The sequence below is a fragment of the Onthophagus taurus genome, unplaced genomic scaffold (assembly GCF_036711975.1).
Source record: "Onthophagus taurus isolate NC unplaced genomic scaffold, IU_Otau_3.0 ScKx7SY_22, whole genome shotgun sequence".
In the NCBI taxonomy this organism is placed as follows: Eukaryota; Metazoa; Arthropoda; class Insecta; order Coleoptera; family Scarabaeidae; genus Onthophagus; species Onthophagus taurus.
This window is the reverse complement of record NW_027248947.1, coordinates 623,394-645,812: the sequence shown is the minus strand read 5'-3', so window position 1 is coordinate 645,812 and position 22,419 is coordinate 623,394. Positions and strand designations below refer to the sequence as shown.

General features: G+C 38.5%; 2 protein-coding genes and 1 long non-coding RNA gene across 3 annotated transcripts; 1 reads left to right on the top strand and 2 right to left on the bottom strand.

Moving 5' to 3' along the window:
- The first annotated feature begins 1,353 nt into the window (after positions 1 to 1,353).
- Positions 1,354 to 1,800, top strand: LOC139432516 (uncharacterized). Its single transcript, XR_011642288.1, has 3 exons — positions 1,354 to 1,392; positions 1,464 to 1,634; positions 1,696 to 1,800. It is a non-coding gene; the product is annotated as an uncharacterized lncRNA (long non-coding RNA).
- A 7,850-nt stretch (positions 1,801 to 9,650) lies between these two features.
- LOC139432519 (uncharacterized) lies at positions 9,651 to 10,409 on the bottom strand. The gene has a single exon (XM_071201207.1). It carries the CDS (start codon positions 10,407 to 10,409, stop codon positions 9,651 to 9,653), a length of 759 nt encoding a protein of 252 aa, XP_071057308.1.
- Positions 10,410 to 14,314: 3,905 nt separating this feature from the next.
- On the bottom strand, positions 14,315 to 15,025 carry LOC139432518 (uncharacterized). The gene has a single exon (XM_071201206.1). It carries the CDS (start codon positions 15,023 to 15,025, stop codon positions 14,315 to 14,317), a length of 711 nt encoding a protein of 236 aa, XP_071057307.1.
- Between the last annotated feature and the right edge of the window lie 7,394 nt (positions 15,026 to 22,419).

Below are 22,419 nucleotides of genomic sequence, written 5' to 3'. Positions count from 1 at the left end.
TTTGGTTTTCTAGTTCTATGGTGAATTCAAGGTTGGACAAGTTGTTAAAAATGTTCAGTAGGGCATGTAATTTAGCATTGTTGCCCTGGTATACGATCAAGATATCATCAACGTAGCGACCGTAAAATACTATGTCTGAGGTAAAGATGTGATATTTACTAGAAAATAGTTCATGTTCAATGGAATTAACAAAAATCTCTGAAATAATACCCGAAATGGGTGAACCCATGGGGAGCCCATCCTGCATTTTGTAAAACTTGTTGTTAAATTCGAAAAAGTTTTGATCGCATACCAGGGCAAGAACGCGAATGAAAGCGTTCACCTCAACATGGGAAAGGCCGAGCCTGTTAAGGTTTTCGATGAGAAAATCATTAATAATTTTAAGTGAAGTTTTTATGGGGATGTTACTATAGAGGTTCTTTATGTCTAGAGAAATTAATCGGTGTTTATTAGAAATTTTCAGATTTTTCATTCTGTCAATGAGATGAGAGGAATTCTTGATACTGTAGGAAAAACGTTCATTAAAGGTTTTGAAAAGGAAAAATTGTAGGCTTTTAGCTAATTTGCTTGTGGGTGTGTTTTTGTTTGTAATTATAGGTCGGATACTGTGTTCTTTCTTATGGAGCTTTATTAAACATTTAAGTGTGGGAGTAAGGGGGGGGTTCATGGTAGCAAAGTTATAAGTGGTTATGTTAAAAGGTTGCAAGGCTAAAAGATTTTCTTTAACTAACTTTTTGATTTTGTTGTTGAAAGTTAAGGTTGGTTTTTTTTGAATTTGGAATATGTTGTTTTCATTGAAAAATCTCTCTGTTTTCTCTATGTAAGTGTCTCTGTTTAGAATTACATAACCTGCATTCTTGTCACCCATTGTCAGAATAAGATCGTTTTCGGAAATTTTTTGTTTAAAGGATTTAATGTCTCGGCGGATGGAACGATAAAAGGAGTTGTTGTTGTTTTTAGTATTAACATTTTTAATAAGATCGTGATTAGTTTGAAAAATTTGTTTTAAGTTTTGGTTGTAAAGTAGTTGAGATTCTATTTTTATAGCGACGTCTACTGGTTTAATGGCTCCTGGAAGCGAAAATTTGTGGTTTAAATTAAGAATTTTTTGATCTTTTTCTGTGAGTGTTAGAGTACTGAGATTAGTAAATCTGGGAGCGAAATTAAAGTTATCTAGATTATTTATTGATAAAGTTAGAGTAGGGTTTTTATGATCTATTCTTTTAGCTATAAAATTAGTGCCATTTCGTTAGTCGTCTAAGCGCTTCACGCCAGATCGTACTCTTTTAATTTCTTTTTTTGTTAATTGTTGTTATTTTTGTTAATAACATTAATTTTTGTGTTTTTCTTGCGATATTTTGTTGAATCGTATTCTTTTACAACGAAAAATAGGTAAATTTCACTAATTCTCTAATAATTTAAACTAACTACGCATTTTTGCAGCTAACCTTCAAATAAAACAGGTTTTAGGGAACAAACACGCTCTTCAAGCAGTTTCCCTAAATTGTAACACAGCCATTTGGCTTTTTAACTTTTTTTATGTAAAAATAAAACAAAATAATGGATTTAGCTCCTGAAATCGCTTGGTGTCCCTCCGATTTGTTTCCCCTTACGATTGCTCTTCTATATTGACGGTAATTAGATTTAACTTTTGTAAACATGTTATTATTTTTTCTATATTGTAAACTCTTTCAGTCGTGCCTGAGGAAGGTTTAATTGTAAAACCGAAACAGCTGTAGCACCGATTTGCCAGTTTAAATAAACTATTTTTCGTCGTACATTCAACCCCAGGGTAATTTAATTTTGCTATGAAGTCAAATACTTCCCTTAGTTCTTCGTTTCTAATTATATCTTGTACCGTGATATCTCTTAGCAATTTTCTCTTCTCCTCTAGTTGGTCGTTCAAGAGTACACAGTCCAAAACCAGGTGTTCTGGAGTCCCAACCTCTCCACATTCGCAATTATTACTGTTTGTGATCTTTCTATCATATAAATAGGTGGTGTAATAACTTAATAAGTGTTCTTCTCTATTAAGTATTGGGAAGTTTGATAAAGGTGATCAATTAATAATTAAAGACTGTATCGTTGTCTTAACTTCTATTTGACTTCTTTGTAACTATCTCTTTTACAATTAATTACACTATACTTATACTAGACTTACTGCTAACGTAGCACAACAAACCTTATTATATTTGTCGTACTAACCTTATTAAATAACCTTATTACTCCTAACCTACTTAATATTAATAGCAACATTACTATTAGTCATACCTTACAGTGGGATACGGACCGTGTCCTGTTAGAAAGTGTATTATTCTATTGTTAAGTTGTAAATCTTGTTCTAGTCTCTGCCTTACGTTCGGGAAAAACCGGAAAGTTCGCCTTCCGGTATTTGCCGCATTCCACCTGACTTGCCACATGTCCAAGATCGCCTCGTTAATCTCTTTTTTACTGCTCGCTTCTATCCCAAGTATTTCAAGTATTTTGTCATGTTTCTTATTCTTTAGAAAATAGTATGCAGCCCGCTTGAGGACCTCCAAGTCCATTGGCAACGTACCAGCAACCACTGTCAGGGCTTCCGTAGCCGTTATTTTGTATTCTCTGGTCATCCGTATGAGTACGTTTCTTTGGGCCCGGTTTAGCCTCTCTCGTGCTTTAACCTGTTTTGCCTTTTCAGCCCATGTGCTGGCAGCATACGCTATTATACCTGACGGATGACATGTAAGACTTGATGTTGTTAAAGGTATTATAGGATCTTTGCGCGAGACTGGCGATTGCGTGCATGGCAGATGTAGCTTTTTCACATGTCCCATTTATGTGTTCATCAAACATTAGACGTTCCCCCAGATGAACTCCAAGATATCGGTTTACTGATTTTCTGTGAATCGGCACATTGTTCAACTTTAGGATCGGGTCTCTTTTTAAGCTACCTTTCATTATTGAGAAAGTTGTTTTTTGCTTCGATATTTCTAATTTATTCAGCTGACACCATGTGCCGACCACTCTCAGGGCAACTTCAGCTTTCCATTCAATTTCTTTCCTGCTATCTCCGCCGATGAGCATTAAAATGTCATCGGCATACACTGTTGTGGATGTCACTTCTGGCGTCACGTCTAGGATTCTCAAAAGATCCTCCACCATTATTTCGCAGAACATCGGCCCGCACACCGACCCTTGTGGGCATCCTTTTGTGAGTTTTTTTGTGATTTTTGTTTGTTCTCCGACTTGCAACGTTGCGTACCTACCCTGACAATAACTCCTGAAGATCTTATACAATTGCTGAGGGCAATTGAGCTGCTTGAATTTATGGAAGAGTGAAGGCCACCAAAGGTTGTCGAAGGCTCCTGATATATCGATAAAAATTGATAACATATATTTTAAATCTGTTGTTTTTACTTCGTTAATTACTTTGTTAATAGCGTCTTCGGTAGACCTTCCTTTCCGGTACGCGAACTGGTCGTTGTGAACCAAGTCTTTTGTTTCTCTATGGAGTTGAAACCTTTTGCACAGTAACTTTTCTAACATTTTCCCTAGGATGTCCATCAAGCTTATCGGACGGTACGAGCGTGGTTCAGTGGGATCCTTATCCCTACCCTTCGAGATTATAACCACTTCCGCTTGTTTGTAAATTGTCGGAAACCTACCTTGCAGCAAACAAGCATTGTAGAGAGTTGTTAAAATTGGAATAAGTTGAGTGCTGAGTCCTTTAATTTTTTCTCCTGGAATGTTGTCTGGTCCTGGTGCTTTTTTATTTTTCAATTTGTTTATTTCAAAGTAGACTTCTTCGGCCGCTATCAACTCTACTTCTTCCGTCGACAGACACCTCTCTGCAATCTGTTCACGTAGATGCTTCTGTTCGGGTGTTTCATCACGCTCCTTGTCTTCCGGGAGTAATGAGTTTAGCAACGTGGTCGCTGATTCACACCAGCCGCTCATGTAGGTTCCATCCGGTTTTTTCAACGAAGAAAAAACCGTAGGAGACCTTGTTTTCTCTGTTACTATTTTATATGGTATACCCCAGGGATCCAGTTGTAAGAATGTTTCAATAAAGTTTTTCTCGCACTTTTCTTTTTCCTCTTTCAACATGGTTTTATACTCTTCTTTCTGCTCTCTGTATTGCTGCAGGTAGGCCTCACGTTCCCAAGGACTGAGGGCATGTTGATAACGCCTTCTCAGCCTTCTTACAGTTGAACGTTTCTGCTGCAACGTATTGTACCAAAAACCACAGGTTTTGGGATTGCCATTTTTGTATCTGGGGACCGAGCAATCCATCGCCACCTTTATTGCGGATTTGATCTGTTTTGCCAAGTTGTTTACGTCCACGTTTAAGTAGTCTGCGGTATTAACTTGTGGAGGATTAAAACTAGATCTTAGCAGATTCCAGTCTGCTCTGTTTATGTTGTACTTTGTTTTTTGTTTTGTAAAATCCGAACTCTATTCCGTTTTGTTAAGACTGAATTCGATGAGGTTGTGATCACTCACCGTTGCGTCTTCCACCACCCTCCACTCTGACACTCTCCCATGTGCTTTAACGTTACTAAGGGTTACATCTATATTCGATGATGCCCTCGCTCTACCTCTATAAGTCGGCGCATTTCCCGGTCTGTTTTCCACTTCTAGTTCCAGTTCATAGATCAAGGTTTCCAGTTTTTCACCTTTCTCGTTTGTTTCCTGACTGAACCACATGGTGGATTTTGCGTTTGCGTAGGGGAATAATCGAGGCAGCTCTAGCCGAAAAGATGACTGGTGGGAAGACTACCTGTGGATATATATATATGTGTAAAATTAAACTTCGGTTTTTGCACTTTAATGGATTTTTATTTTTAAATTTTCACTCAACCGGTTTCACTGTGTTTATACAGCATCTTCAGGAGTTATCCTACATAAATACAAATTTTCTTAAATAAATCTCGGATTAACGTGCTAAATTAAATTAATTTAAAAATTAATACAATAATAAAACTTACGTCAATTCCTTACAAAATATACATTAGATTCAATCATTTGGCAATTCCTCACTTGTTCCTATCGTTAGATTATGCAAATGATTTCTTTTAAGTTGTGATTATGAAAGATTAAAATATTTTATATAATTGAAGCGTCATGGAGTTGTGAAAGTTAGTTTGAGGTTATGTGTCAATTTGTTTTGGGATATTTTATTTTTCCGTTTGGCAATATATTTGAAATCAAAAATTTTTAATTTGAGGATAGTAACGAATTATTGTAACGTACATAGCAATAATTATTAAAACCACTTTTCATTTTTAAAAAATAGGGAGGAAGAGGGGGGTTTTTTTAAAGGTTATGGGTAGGATAATAAGGGATAGGTATGATGTCCATGGGATCCAGAGTTATTGCAATAACAAAATGACATCTTGTTTTGTTATCCTCGTTTAACCTGGGGGGGTATGTTGGGTTGGTTGTAATATAGAGTCAATATATTGGTTGGTTATATTACAACCAACCCAACATACCCCCCCAGGTTAAACGAGGATAACAAAACAAGATGTCATTTTGTTATTGCAATAACTCTGGATCCCATGGACATCATACCTATCCCTTATTATCCTACCCATAACCTTTAAAAAAACCCCCCTCTTCCTCCCTATTTTTTAAAAATGAAAAGTGGTTTTAATAATTATTGCTATGTACGTTACAATAATTCGTTACTATCCTCAAATTAAAAATTTTTGATTTCAAATATATTGCCAAACGGAAAAATAAAATATCCCCAAACAAATTGACACATAACCTCAAACTAACTTTCACAACTCCATGACGCTTCAATTATATAAAATATTTTAATCTTTCATAATCACAACTTAAAAGAAATCATTTGCATAATCTAACGATAGGAACAAGTGAGGAATTGCCAAATGATTGAATCTAATGTATATTTTGTAAGGAATTGACGTAAGTTTTATTATTGTATTAATTTTTAAATTAATTTAATTTAGCACGTTAATCCGAGATTTATTTAAGAAAATTTGTATTTATGTAGGATAACTCCTGAAGATGCTGTATAAACACAGTGAAACCGGTTGAGTGAAAATTTAAAAATAAAAATCCATTAAAGTGCAAAAACCGAAGTTTAATTTTACACACATAAAATGGAAAGTAAATCACCAAATAATATATATATATGTGTCCACAATATAAATTAATATTTTAATAAATAATAATACGAACTACATTCACAGGACTGATAGAATCGATTGATTATTATTTTAAATGATAATAATAGGAATAATTTTATATAGTAACGTTCTCCTTTGTTTTGTACATGTCGTGTGCACAGCATGCTACAGCCACTTCCCCTCCTATACAGATTAATAAAATAAGGAATATATTTTTTTTGAATTTTTATATTATGAGAATTGATTGCCGCGCTGTGGTGACATGTTGAATTTTCTTTTAAAAGAAATGCTGGTTTAAGGTTGTTGATGTTAACAGCTACTTCCTTGTTATTTTTGAAAATTACAAAATATTTCGGAAATGTTTTTATCACTTTAAATGGGCCTTCATACCTTGGTGTTAAAGAGGGTTGAATCCCATTAATTTTGACAAAAACAAATTTTGAAATAAATAAATCTTTATGAATAAATGATTTTTGGTTGGAATGAAAAACTGTGTTTACTGGTTTCAAACAAGAGAATGTTTCTCGTAAACTAGATAGCAATGGATCAGATTCCAAAGGGTGTTGAATATTAACAAAAAATTCTCCTGGAAGCCTAAGTGGTTGACCGTATACAAGTTCGGCAGATGAACAACCTAGGTCTTCCTTAAGAGATGATCTGAGGCCTAGGAGAACCAAGGGCAGATCATTGTTCCACCTCGTAGTGTTACCTCTGGCAGTTATGGCTGTTTTTAAAGAACGGTGAAACCTTTCTAAAATTCCGTTGCTTTGGGGATGGAAGGTGGATGTATGAATTTGACGTGTTCCTAGAAGGGTGTGAAATTTTGAAAAGAGTTTTGATTCGAATTGTCGTCCCTGATCATGGGTTATAGTGCTAGGAATGCCAAATCGGCTGAAATAATGCCGAAACAAAGTATCCGCAATAGAAGAAGAACCAATATCTTTGAGAGGAAAAGCTTCTGGCCAACGCGTGAAACGATCTATTACGGTGAGCACATATGTGCAGCCAAGGGACGGAGTGAGAGGACCGACCAAATCAATGTGGATATGATCGAATCTTAATTTTGGTATCGGAATTTTACTAATAGGTGATTTTGTGTACTTTTGAACTTTTGTTTGTTGACATCGCAAACAGGTTTTTGTCCATAACTGAATGTATTTTGTCATGTGAGGCCAAAAGAATCGTGTTTTGATGATGTGTGTAGTAGCGCGAATACCAGGATGTGTTAAGTTGTGAAATTTGTTGAAAATTGTTTTACGAAATTTTTGTGGTATGTATGTTCGAGGATTGTTTGTTGAAATGTCGCACCAAAGCTTTACATCTGAATGTGATGTTGTTTGTTGCGATAGGTTATATTTAGTAGTTTGTGTCTTTGAGTATTGTTTGTTTAGTAAATGTGTTAATTCTGTATCGTTAAATTGCGCGTTTTTTAAGGTTTGTGTGTCAGGGTACTGTGAATTTAGAGAATCAATATTTGTTCTGGACAACGTATCCGCTACAATGTTTGATTCTCCTGTAATGTACCTGATATCTGATGTGAATTGTGTTATGTAAGTAAGATATCGTGTCTGACGTGGAGTTTTTTCTGTGTTAGAAAAAATTGTGTTGATTAGAGGTTTGTGATCAGTGTAAACTACAAATTGATGTCCATGTAAAAAATGTTTAAAGAATTTGATACTAGTGTAAATTGCTAACAATTCTCTATCAAAAGTTGAATAATTTATTTGGCTTGAAGATAATTTTTGAGAAAAAAATGCTAAAGGTTGTGTGTTATTGTCTATAGTCTGTGATAAAACTGCTCCTATACCTTTACTTGAGGCGTCTGTCGTCAGTGAAAGAGTTGCTTGTGGTGATGGGTGTGCAAGAGTGACGGATTTTGATAAAAGTTCTTTGGCTGTAGTGAAAGAAATGTCGTGATGGTGTGTCCAAGAAGTGATTGATTTAAGTTTTTGTGAATAAAGTGTTTTTGATAAATGATGTAAAGGAGCTAAAATGTTTGAGATGTTTGGTAAAAATCTGTGATAAAAATTTATCATTCCTAAGAATCGCTGTAATTGTTTTAGTGTGGTTGGTTTTGGAAATTCAATTATGGCATTAACCTTAGATTGCGAAGGGCGAACGCCTTCAGCAGAAATTTGATGACTTAGGAAATTTAAATCTGTAACTCCAAAAACACATTTTGTTGGTTGTATATTAATATTACAAGAGCTTAACCTCTCAAACAATTGTTGTAAATGAAGATAATGTTCTTCTTCATTGCGACTGGCTACTAGAATATCATCTAGATATACGAATAGGAAATCTAAGCCAGATAGAACTTCGTTTATAAACCTTTGAAAGGTTTGTGCCGCATTACGTAAACCGAAAGGCATTCTCGTGAATTCGAACAGACCAAACGGCGTAGTGATAGCCGTTTTAGGAATATCGTCTTCTTCTACAGGAATTTGGTGATAAGCTCGTACCAGATCTAATTTTGAAAAAATTTTGCAATTGTGTAAATGTAAGTTAAAATCTTGAATGTGCGGAAGAGGATAACGATCTGGAACTGTGATGTTGTTGAGTTGTCGGTAGTCTCCACATGGTCACCAATCGTTGGAATCTTTCTTAGGAACCATGTGAAGAGGTGACGCTGTAGAAGAAGAAGAGGGTCGGCAGATTCCTAATGCCACCATTTGTTCGAATTCTTTCTTTGCGATGTTGTGTTTGTGCACGTCTAAACGTCGGGGACGGCAAAACGGTAAGTGTGAGTTGGTAACAATTCTGTGTCGAGTGTTATGTCCAACTAGTTTTGTAAAGTCCGGTGTAGACGTTAATTTTGGAAATTTTTTTAAGTGTTGTATATTTGGTTTCAAAAGAAAAAATTTTGGGAGTTGGAATAGTGTTTTTGACAATTGAAAACAAACTGGTTTTCGAATCTACCAATCGCTTCTTTTTTATATCCACCAAGATACCAAATGCATGAAGGAAATCCGCACCAATGATTGGTTTACTAACATTAGCTATAGTAAATACGAATGGGAAATTCCTTCTTAGATTGAATGAAATTGTAAGCATTTTTTTACCGTATGTAGTAATTGTAGTACCATTAGCGGCAGAAAGGTTTGAGTTGGTATCTTGGTTACGTTTCGGATATAATTTGTGAGGTAGAACCGAAATGTCAGCTCCAGTGTCAATTAAAAAATTTAGGTTATTTTGATTGTCAAAAATGAAAAGTCGCGAACTGACAGAATTTACCGTAAATTGAGGTTGACTTTTTGTTAAAATTTTGAATTTGGAAAAATTTTGTTTTTCTTTTGAAACCTTTATTAGTTTTTTGATGTCGATGGAAAATTTTTGTTTTTGTCGGTGAAGGAATTATAAAATTTGCAATATGTTCCTCCACATTTAACCGCGTTGTCTCCAAATTTACGGTGATACCAACAAATAGTCGAATAACTCTTAGAATTAGATCTATTCCGCGAGTGACGTGACGAAGAACGATGTCTATCTCGAGAATTGTGAAAACAATTACAATTACAATTCTTCGACGTATTTGTTGGTATGTTTTGAAATTGGGTAGCCAAGGAATTTATTTGATTTTCCAAATTTTTTGTCCTGTTGTTGTTGTTGTTGTTGTGTAATGGTAGTCACTAGTGCTTGACACGTTAACGTCAGATTTTGGATTGTTGTTAGTAATTCGTCGTGTGGTGGTGTTTTTGTGGTGCGATGTTTTTGAACTTCCGAGAGGTGTGTTGAGGTCGACGTCAAATTCATTGATTCCCACACCTTGTCGGCAATGGAAAGAATGTCCACCACGTCCTCTTTGCCAGAAGCGAGGAGTGCAACCGAAACAACACGAGGTAGTCTCCTTTGCCACAATTTTAATAATAAATTTGGACTAACCACTTGAGAACCACCAACCGTGGTCAACATCGCTCGATAAAAATTTGACGGTTTTTGATCTCCCATTTGCGAACCTAACAGAACATCGTCCAGCCGTTTTTCTTCGCTCAATGATAACCTGTCGATTAACAATTTTTTGAGTGAAGAATATGGATTTATGTCTGGAGGGTTCTGTATGAGATCTACCACGGTAGAGATGATCTCAGTGGGTAAATTTGCCAAAAGAATGTTAAATTTTGTTTTTTCACTGCTAATTCTAGTTAGAGTAAACTGTGCTTCAACTTGTCGAAACCAAATATCGGGATTAGAAGGCCAAAATGGTGGTAATTTCAGTTTTGAAATATTTTGCAATTCGTGTGCGGTATTGTCACTATCAGCAGGGTCAATCATTTTTAATAAAAAATTGTCTAGAAAATACGTTTAGGTTTTCTATTAAAGTAAAGTAATTTTTTTAATATTTGTTTTTGTTAAATAAAAATTGTTGAAAATATGATTAATTTTTTGATTCCTCTTAATATTAGTCCTACAGGAATGAAAAGTGACTTTACTCACCGGCACACGACTGTAAACAAAACGTTTGGAATCTTGATGGTTGCGAGACTGGGCTGGCGCTTGTTGTAACTTGATGGAATGACTTGACGTCTTGTTGTCAATTGACGTAATATGGCTTGGGTTTGTCTTTGTTGGGTATGGGTAGAGCGCAGATTCAAATATTTCGTCGGGGGCAGGTTCAAGCTAATCTTCGGGTGCAGGTATAAAGTAATCGCTGGGGTAGATTCAGAAAATTCGTCGGGGGCAGGTATAAAGTAATCGTTAGGGTAGGTTCAAAAAAAAATCGTCGGGGGCAGGTTCAATCTTCGGGGTCACCAAATTGTGGATATATATATATGTGTCCACAATATAAATTAATATTTTAATAAGTAATAATACGAACTACATTCACAGGACTGATAGAATCGATTGATTATTTTTTGAATGATAATAATATTAATAATTTTATATAGTAACGTTCTCCTTTGTTTTGTACATGTCGTGTGCACAGCATGCTACACTACCCCTGAGTCGGATGCAGCCATAAAAGTAATCCGGGACGCACTCCATGGGCTTGCTCAGTGTGGCGACATGCCCCAAGATACATTAGATGGCTTATACGAGCAAGTTACCGCCCACTTAGTCCCTAGTGGGGGAGTGACACAGCGCCCCGGACGAAAGAGGGTCGGGCGAAGCGGTAAACGGCAGTTCGTTTACGCCCGCACCTAGGAGCTTTATAAAAAGAATCCAGGTCTTTTGGCGAAACATATCCGGAGCAAAAAGGACTGGCTCGATCAGCGGGCGGCTGACGAGCTCAATGTGACGGATGTTCGGGAATTGTACACTGCCGAAAGTACGATTACCCGAAGCGTGCGGCCAGGTAGAACCAAAGGCAGTCGCTCAAGTTCTACCGGCCATAACACATGCAGATATAAAACGTCGCTTCGCACTCACCAAAAAGTCCTCAGCGGCCGGCCTTGACGGAATCAAGGGGAATGATCTCCGCTTGAGCCAGGACCGCGAAGTCCTCCGTCTTCCGTTCAACATCATCATGTTGAGCGGCAGACAGCCACGTCCATGGAGGATGAATCGGACGTTGCTGATTCCCAAGGAGGGTAAGGTCGGTAGCCGGGTCGAGAACTACCGTCCCCTTATTATCTCCTCCCTGTTGAGCAGACTCTACTAGGGGATAATAGATGAGCGCTTCCGGGCAGCCGTCCAATTCACACCCCGTCAAAAAGGTTTCGTTAACGAGGGGTGCTTCAATAACGTGCACATCCAAACGTCCACGTAACGCCAAAAACCTGGTCGTAGTGCAGCTTGATGTCAGTAAAGCCTTCGATACTGTCCCTCACGCAGCCATAGGGACCTCACTACGCGCATTAGGTCTTCCTCAGACGGTGGTACGTTTGGTGGAGAACGCTTACCGGGATGTGAACACTAAAATGAAAGTCGGCTATCAAGAAGGCGACATAATACTCCAGCGGGGCGTCAAGCAAGGTGACCCCTTATCCCCCACAATCTTTAATGCAATTATGGAGTCTCTGCTCGCGGCTGAGCTCGTCGGATTCAAACGGCGGGCCAGAAAAGAAGAGCAAAATACTATCGCCTCTTAAAATGCGGACTAATTCATGCGCTGATAGGGCGGCGATGAACAGAGCCATACCCCAGGGCGATCTTTCCTGTAGGAGGTGTAGCTCTCAGACGGAGACACTGGGGCACATCCTTGGCCAATGCGTACACACTAAGGCCAAGAGGATCCGCCGCCACGACGAAATTTGCGATTTCGTTGTGGACCGCATAACAAAGCAGATGCCAGAGGTAGCGATCATGAGGGAGTGCAGTCTGCACGACTTTCGGGACGGGAATCTCAAACCTGACCGGGTGATACAGAACCGGGAAAGGGTTTTCGTGGTCGACGTTACAGTCCGCCACGAGGACGGAGATTATCTGGCTTTGGGACGATCAAGCAAGATCGAAAAATATACCCCATTGCTACCTCTCCTCCAGGACAGGTTCGGGGCGACCGCTGGGGAAGTCCTACCGATCGTGGTAGGAACGAGGGGGGTTATGCAGAAGGAGACCCGGCAATGATTTTAGACTTAAGGGCAAAGAATAGACGTGCATGAACTACTTTCTCAAACACTTTCCCAAATGCTGGGAAAATAGATATGGGGCTGTAATCGGATATAGCACCACGGTCCCCAGATTTAAAAATGGGAAGAACAAAAGCCCGCTTCCACAATAAAGGAAAGACACCCATTATCAATGAAGCATTAAATAAAATAGTTAAAGGAAGGGACAGAGAGTGTGAATATTCCTTGATTAAAATTGATGGAATACCATCAGTACCTATACTGTCTGTAACCCTGATGCCCATCAGGGCCTCCTCAACCTCAATTCTGTCAAACTGCATCTGACTCAAAAGAAGGGTATCCATTTCTATACAATCTACATTCTGCTGGATTGGAGCAGGATTCACAAAAACCGAAGAAAAGAAATCAGCAAACAATGAGCATACTCCGACACCATCGCCGACAACAGTTCCATTCCATGACATCGTAGAAGGAATGACATCCGCACGCTTCTTAGACTTAGTAAAAGCCCAAAACACCTTTGGATCAGATTGCATATTACTTTCAGCTCTTCTAACATACTCCATGTAATTGTGATGGATTAGATACTTTGCACGACTCCTTATAATTGAAAAAGGGAGGTAGTCAGGTTGGTTTCTAAAACGCTTCCATCTACAGTGCGCTCTCCTTTTCTCTCCAATTACTTTAATGGTACTGTATGAAAACCAACTGGGAAAACCCTTGATAGCTTTGCGTTTTAAAGGGACAAATTCGCGAATAGCAGTAGTAACATAGTTATAAAAAATTTGAACAGCGTCATTGATATCACGACCAGCGAACTCTGATTCCCAGTCAATTCCATTAAAATACTCATTCAATTCAGGAAACCGGGCTTTTCTAAAACAAAAAGCATCACCATGATGTATAGATAATGAACGAGTAAATGAAATTGAGCAGGAAAACTTTAGAGTGTAGTGCGCACTGTCCTCAGGAAGCAATGGATCACTACAAAGAGATAATTGATGTACATCGGCAGAATTCGTTACTTAAGAATTTTTATGATAATTTAGTTGGTTAAGTCCGCAAAGGGAAAGAACATCCAGAAATTCACTGGAGCGGGCGCTGACGGATCCGGAAGCAGTGGCGAAACCGGAATCCAGGTCAAGTGACCAGTTTAATTCAGGCAAATTAAAGTCTCCACAAATTATAAAACGATCATTAGGTTTACTTTCGATAATTAAGGTTAATTGATTTAAAAAATTATTTAGAGAAGTAATAATTATTACGTTACTATTGTGAGGGGGAATATAAACGCAACATATATGAATCGTCGTGCATCCCGAGCGCAACGTTACACCGACAGCGTCAACACCAGTGAACCAGGCGGATTGAAGAATTGCAGGAAGATACGCTGCAACTCCAATAAGAACACCCCCACCGCGCAAACTGTTGTCAGCGACGTTCGGGCGATCGCATCTAAAAACATTAAAGGAGGAAGGAAACCCTTCAGAGGAATAAATACCGGGATGCAGCCACGTTTCAGCGAGGCACACGACATCAAAATCCGCATTCAAGAGGTTATTATGCAAAGTTTGGTGCGAAGACCCCGAACGTTCTGATAATAAAAAGATAAAGCCATTGTACAAATAATATCATCGAGAAAGAAATATACAGTAAAAAGCAGAAAAATTAAAGTTTATCAACATCGGTGACTTTCCTAATTAGTATAGGGCGCGCAGTTTCATTCTTACGGACGTAAACTCTACAATCACGCGTCCAGACAAACTTGTAGCCCTTCTCTCTGGCAGCCTTCCTTACGTTACTTAACAAAAACTTATTCGCAGGCGTCAGATGTTCGTTGATGAAACAGCGTTCAGAGACACCATCAATAGACAGGCCAGGTGGCGAACCTGGAGAACCAGAACGCTTCTTTAGCTTTGCAGCAGCCAGAAAGTTATCTCTGGTGAGACGACTACAAAACCTGACCACAATACCCTTAGGATTCGTTCCACGATTTTGATTTTGATTTCCAGGACCGTGCGGGACACGATGAGCTGCGTCCACATCCGTTGAAGACACAGGAACCCCAATAAAATCACCCATGGTTTTCAACACCATCAAAAGGTCTTCATTATCTTTTTCCAGAACGCCTTGTAGTTCTAAGTTATTTCTTCGGGAGTATTGTTCCAGGTCACCAACACGACCAGACAAATCATCTACTTGTTTGCGCAGCGACATATTTTCGGCATTCAGCTTATCTATAATCTTCAATTGATCCTGAAAGCGTTTCACAGTTGCCTCAAAATCTGTTACCCGCTGACTACAAAATTGTACCGACTCAACCAATTCATCATATCGTGAAGTCATTCTCTGCATTTCTGTTCGCACTTCTCCAATCATCTCGCAAACAGTTTCAAGTGTGACAGAAGAAACATGATCGGCAGGAGTACCAGGAGGGACACCAAAGGAATGAGATAGGCGTCGCGACGCCACCGGCGGCGGCGATCTGCAAGTGGAACACCTCCATGATGCGCCAGCGACCGATAAGGCGACCGCAGACTCTCTGGCGATATCCACGCATTTGGCATGAAATCACGCCCGGCAAGCGTCACATTGAACTCCAGGGATGTCTCTCCCCACCAGTTGACTACACCTCCCACAAAATTTCTTCTTCACTGGTATAACGACCGGTTTTATCGAGAAACAAGATTTACCGAAAATGAAGGCGAAAACCTTAAAAACTTTACGCCCGTTTTAACGAAAACTCTCAAATTAGAGAAGATCAACAAATATCATCTTCCCTATTGCGATTACGATAGACGCTGTGTGGTTTTTAACTTATTATCCCTGCGGCAGCGTCGGCTAGTCTCAGACTTAATTTTTCTTTTCAAACTGGTCAATGGCTTGCTGGACGCACCTGATCTTCTGTCTGTGTTGAACTTTAATGTACCACAGCGTTTCACGCGGCGGAATACTACATTCCTTTTAGGCACATCGAACACGAACGCTCATCTAAACTCGCCTATCGTTCGGCTTTTGAATACTTACAATCAGGACTTCAACCATGTTACTCTATTTGGACTCTCGTTGCGCTCATTTAGAGAATTACTATTACGTAACGTTTAGTTGTTATCTTCTGTATTGTAGTACAATTATATAATATTTTTCGCTTTTTTTTTGTAATTTTTTTTTAATTAGCAACTATCAATGCTGTTATTATTATTTTCATAGTTAATGTTATAATTATTGTTATTTTTTTTTTCTTTTCTCGTTTTTTTGCTTGGTATGTAGTTAAGTGCTTTGTTTTTATGAGGATGCTTCACTGGGGATATCCTCCCTGTTTGTGTCCCAATAATAAATAAATAAATAAATAAATAAATAATGTAACGGTCTGATTTTTTGGTAGGTCTTTGATGTATTGTGTTAGTGTAAATTTGTTTTGTGTTGTCAAAAAAGGAAGATTTTGGGTTGCATAATACGCGTAACGTAATATGTTTATTTATTTTTATTGTTTTTTAATACATTTATTTGTTTGTTTTTTTTTAGCAGGGTACTTCTAGAACTTCCTTAATTTTCCATTTTTATATTCCTCTCATTTCTAATTTCAATTCTGTTTCCTATTTTCTTTTTATTTCTCTAATTCAAATTTTGTTTATGCGCACGTTCATTTTTTTTGTACAACGAGAGTATTTTTACAAGTCTTCAGAGATGATTCTCGCTCTCTTTAAAACCAGCTTTGATACGTGCCACACCTGTGAGTTTCGGAAATTTTTGGTGATAGCCATTTTGGTAATTTGAAAATTATTTGGTTGGAAATTTCCATTTTCCTTATTTGGAGGATTTATCACTTGTGTGCGAAATAGTTTGGGAAGTGATTATTTCATTCCTGTTTACGGTTTATCCGGATTTTCATCGTATCATTTAAAAAAAAAAAAAAAAACAAAATTTTTATCCTGGTTAAGGCCTCGAAGATCTGAGGTAAGACTTTTCTTTTAATCCTTAATTTACAACTTTTAACAATCTTTGCGTTATTTAACAAAATTCCTTTTTTTTTCTTCCCACTTCTTTTTCATTTCTATTTCTTTTCCTAATTCTCTTTATTCTCGCTTTAGGCCTTTTGTATTGGAGAGCATTTTCTTTGGTTTATTTACATTTCCTGTTGGAAGAAAACACATTATTAAATTTTATATTGGGAATCAATACTCCATCTCTTTCATCAATATCCATCCTTTTCTAAGTTCTGGAAGGCGTTGCTGAAGAAGAAGACTTACTGGATTAAGTCCATCACAGTCAAGGTCAGATAAAAACCTAAAATAAAATAAAGAATTAGAAGTTAAAAGTATTATACATATAATTCAGTTATTTTTTTGTACTTACCGTTTTGTTTTCCTCATCTGTTGAATTAATTATTTTTTTTTTGTTTTACGAAAAGTAATTGTTTGATCATTTTTTTCTTTTTGGTTCTGAATATTAATTTTTTTGTTTTGTTGTTAGATAATTTTCATTAGCGAATTTATTTTTGATTTCGGTTTTTATTTTTTTTTTATTATTACGGCTTTATTTTGAGCTCAAATATACGGAGTCGTGCGGGTTCAATTTAGGGATTTTCTTTTTAGTTTTTTTTTTATTGTTCAATCGCTAATGACATTATTTTTTTTGAATTTTGTTTTCGGAACCTTGTATAGTTTATTTTGTTTTAATTTTTGCGAAATTCTAAATTTAATCTTTTTGTTGTTCCTTTTTTTTGCATTTCGTTCTTTGGGTATTATCCCAAATAAATATTGTTGCAACTCAAATCTTCGACTTATTTTTTTTGTTTGTTGTTGTATTTGTTGTTTTTGTCATTTGTTTACAACACACACTCTACCAACTTCACGTCACAGTTCGTGGACAATACGGGAGCAACTGTGTGGCGCCTTAAAGAAATTTTACCCGACCCAATCTCCAATTGAGCTAGGCGAGGACCCGTGTTGTGTTTGGTGTTGTAAATGTGTTGGTTATTATATGTATTTTTTTTGTTGTTGTAATTAAGGTGTCACAATAATCACTAAATCACCGCAAATGTATACCAACTCATTAACGTATTTGTATACTCGCAAATCAAAACTACGCCGTCAAACGCTATAAATCATCCAAAAAAGACGGAGCACGAGAACAAACGTGTATTGAATCGCGAACTGTTAGGGAAATGATTTATCATTTTATTACCCGTTTTCGGGAGGCTCAGGTGGTGCGAGTCGTAAGGCGCCCCTGCGGGCGACCACGGCGGCGGGCCGATGTCCACACGGAGGCATCGGGGGGCAGCTTCCACGAAGCATTTCCCGGACGACCCTCTTGGTCGGCTAATCGCCCTTCCCTACGGGGTACCGTTGATGCTAATTTTCCGCCCTATCTGCAGTTATGTTCCCTTGGTCTCCATACGGTTTCGCCCAATTCAACGGGCAAGTTTCGTCAGTGCTAGAAGTGGGTGAGCCAGAAAAGGGGTATTGCGAAGTCAGCTTGCCCCTTAACAAAAAGCCATCTGGGTTACGGGCCCACACAATGCCCTAAGTACTCAACTCGTGTCAGGTTGAGCAGTATATAGCCAAATGCCTAGTCATTTAATTAGTGACGCGCATGAATGGATTAACGAGATTCCCGCTGTCCCTACCTACTTCAGTCGTGGTTATGATTTCATCACGCTTTTTGGCTGCGCTCGTAGAGGAACCTAATTTACGGAGCAATTTTCGCGATTTTAAGTGAGTTTCGTTTTGGCCAACGTTAAGGACCTTATTAGTATTAGTTTAAAGTTAGTTAGGTGTTAATTAGTTAAGTTTTGTGGAAGTTATTAAGTGTTTAGTGTTATAAAACCGCGTGTTTTTGACTTAAGGTCGAAAATCGCCCACAGACCTCGAGTCACTGTGTGACGGAAAAGGTCTGTGTTGGACGAAGACGGTGTGTGTTGTTTCCGTTACGTGACGTAGTGTCTGGTGACGTAGGCTCGCCAAATATCATATAGGGTGAGCACAACAAACCTATATATAGGGCGTCCCAAATAAATATAAAATCGACCGTATCTCCTAAACTAAGGGTCGGAGGGCAAAAAGGACCGTTTTTTCGGTCCCCCGTAAACTTTCCTTAGTCGGTAAAAGTGACAGGGGTAAAGTTCATTTTGGGATGGGTGAACTTCCGGTCGGACCGGAAGTGGCCGATAACTTGCGGGGTTGAAACAAAAACCATCGTGTTTGTTGAGTTGTGGGGGTGTCTTGTGACGTGTTTTTGTAGTTCCGGTCAAACCGGAGGTGAAAAAGGGAGGTGTGAAAAAGTCCACATCTCGGAAACGAAGTGTGCGTGAGCGTTGTTGGTTGTTGTGGTGCGGGTAGCGAGGTGCGTGGTTTAAACCTCGGCCCTGAGAGGGGCAAAAATTCGTGAGTGCGTGTAGTGAAACGTAAGTTCAAGTTGCGTACGGTCTTGTTCGGGTAGCCCTTAAAAAGGCTTGTTCGGGCGCGATGAGTGGGAACGAGATGGCCGAGAAGGTCTTCAAGCCGAAGCAGGCGCTGGCGAGGTCCCCCATCGGGTCGCGGGCCCCGGATGGCACCAGGAAGGTAGGGGCCGAGGATGGCGGAGCAGTCGGAGGTGACGGACGGCAGAAAGAGGGGAAAAGCGTTGTCGAAAAAGTGAAGGAAATGGAAAAGAAAGAATTACAGCAGCGTAAGAAGGAAGGGGAGGTGCGAAGGAAGAAAGTGGACGAGGGGAAGAAGCCGGCGGAGGAGGCTAAACTTACGGTTGGGAAGGTCCTGCCGGAGGAGTCAACTCCGTATGCTGACCCGGTCGATTGGAACGTGGAGTCAGCATCGGTCGCTAGCTCGAGGGCTTCGGAGGCTGGGGAACCAATGACAATTGACGAATATGGTAAGAGGCAGTGAGACGACGAAAGCGATGATGACCAGGAGTCTACATCCAAAAAAGGTAGGAGAGTGAGAGTGTTCGAGGGTGCGGTCCGTAGAAAGGGTGCGGGCCTTGTAGATCCGGAAGATAAGATCGAGATCATAAAGCGCGAAAGAACGGTCCTTCAACAGTATCTTCTTCTTTCGGCTTCGAAAGTCAGCAAGGATGCGTCGGCGGTTATCCTTCGAAGCTGGAATGTTTTAGAGGACTCTCTCCGTGAAACGCTTTGTAGCGAACCGCAGATCAGTTCAGATTTTGGTAATTAATTATTGATATTTTTATTCATTCTCGGATAGAGGGGATCGCTGCTCGACTCATCCTTCCTTTCCTTTTCTTTTGTCTAATTGTTATAGTTGTAATTGTTTGATTGGTTAAACCACGCGTTGACCAATAAGATTATTCTTAGAGTTAAGAGCGTTCAGGGGGAAAAGTTTTTCCTTTTGTTTTCCTTCCCTCTCTTTTGTTTAATTGCTGATGTTGCAATTTCTAATTGGTTGAGGCATGTGTTGGTCAATAAGGACTTTCCTAGAGGAAAGAGCGTCCAGGGGATAAAGGTTTAAATATTGAGGAGGAGCGCCTTTTAGGATAGTTTTGGTTCGATTTAAAATTAATTCCTTCGGCGAAGTACCCTGTTCGGTTTCGGTTAAGAGTCTTAGTGTAAAGTCCGAGTAAGACTCCGGTAATTTTTAAGTTTGATGTAAGTTATTTAATTATTAATTAACTTTTATTCGATCGGATTAAAATTAAAGTGTTATACTTTTTGACGAGTCACTCCTCTCAATATGATCGCTTTAACCCTTGGTAAGTCGTTAATGTTTTATTTCATATATTAACTTGTAAAGATTGTAACTAATTGCTTTGGCTTCTTCTGATTTGGTATAAACCTACGTAATATTCGATGTTATTTTTGAATTATTCATTTTATTAAATTGATCATTTTGTAATTGTTGAACTTAGATATTTTTTGATTAAATTGCTTATACAGGTTTTCAAGTAGTCAGGTAAATTACTAGATTAAAATTTCTCTTGTTAATCAATATAAAGTTTTCGAGTTATTTTTGTAGCAAAATTTTGTTTGTTCCAATTTATTTTAACTTTAATTCTGTTTATTAATTTTAGGTTGTATTTTATTTCTTTTGCTATTGTTTTCGTTTGATTTCACTTCATTAAATTTGTTATTTAAATTTGACTTGATTTCTTTTATTAAATTTCATTTAACTTTGCTCCCTAAATCCAAGCCGGCGTGACAAGGTTCTGCTTGTCGCATACGCCTTTAGCACGCCCACACAACAAAGTAAGAGCCGCTCCTTACAGCTTGTTGAGGTAATTAAACTTCGGGAGTAAGTAAAATATCTTAATCTACTAAAGAACTTACCAACGGGCGATGCGGTGGCGGGGAAGAGGTTTGAGGCAAATGCGAAGGTTATAACGAGGTTGTCAAAACGTGAAGGATGCAGTAACGTGATCATGGAGGTGGAGCCGGAGGCATCGAAGCTTATGATGGGGATGCAGCGGCTGTATATCGACAGTAAGGCATGTCGCGTTGTGGACTATGTGTTGGTGACGCGATGCTTTAAATGCCTAGACTTCGTTCATATCGCGCGCGTGTGTGACAGAGACAAACGGTGTAGGCACTGTGCCGAATGCGGGCACGCGGAAAAGGAGTGTAAAAACAAAGATAAACCTCCTAAATGCGGGTTGTGCGCAAATAGGGGGAGACCAGCACAGCACCCAACAACTTCCAGGGACTGTCCAGAAATCACCAGACAGATAGCACTGCGGCGTGAAAAAACGGACTACATTCAAGATTAGAGTTCTACAACAAAATTGTCAACGATCACGGGCAGTGAAGGGTGAGGTGGAGAGGGTGGCGTACGAGCGGGGCCTGGACATCTTGCTTCTTCAGGAACCGTACCATGCGGTGAACATCAGCCGGATGAGTGGGTGCGGATGAGCGACGTAAACGACGCCGTGAACGCGATGAAGTGCGGAAAATCCCCGGTGAAGGATGAAATTTATCCTGATTACGGAAGACAGCTCTGGGCAGTGAAACCGGGCGTGCTAAAGTATCTGTATAACATGTTGCTACACTCTCAGAGCGGTATAAGGAAAACAAAGAAAATGTTTGAGATATCGTAAGGTAAAGATTTATAAAAAAATTTAAGAAGTGACAATATAAAAAAAAATTTTACATAAAGTTCTTTCTTTATGACTCTATTGATATAATGTTACTGATTAGACGAAGTCTGTTTGTATTGTATAAAAAAAATAAAATTACTAATAACCTTCTCTAACGCAAGCTTGAGTTGTACGAGTAAGATTGAAAAGTAAAAAAAATAATAGATGTCTTTCAATAAAACAGAACTTCTTTACAAATGTTGTGAACCAACCGAAATAATAAAAAAATACGTAGAATCGATCTGACCTTAATGGTATCGTCTTCAAATCGAAGGATCTCAGAATCGTCAGCTTTTAATTCCTCTGGATGGCGGTGGATTAAATTTGAGGATGATAATTTGCTCTCAGAGAAAATGGTGGAACAAAAAAAAAGCCTCAATTTCCACGAGGCTTCACGTCGAATAAATTTTTATTTCGTGATAAAAAAAAATTCCGGAAAACTCCGTAAATGATAATTACTATTATCAAAAGAAAATATCGTATTGTGAATTAATCCGCTAACTTGCGTTTTGTCTTCACGACTCAAAATTTATTATAAAATTTTTTAATGATGTCGAAACCAACAAATTATTCTGTCACAATCGATACTATCACGTTGACGAAAAATTCAGAATGTTATGAAAGCATATCCGGGTTTTCTTATATACCCTTGCTAACAAAAACTTGGTCTTAACGTCATTTCTTGGACT

What these genes read in the sequence shown, in the direction of transcription:
- LOC139432518 (XM_071201206.1), bottom strand. Translation starts at nt 15,025, where the DNA reads ATGATTGGAGAAGTGCGAACAGAAATGCAGAGAATGACTTCACGATAT.
- LOC139432519 (XM_071201207.1), bottom strand. Translation starts at nt 10,409, where the DNA reads ATGATTGACCCTGCTGATAGTGACAATACCGCACACGAATTGCAAAAT.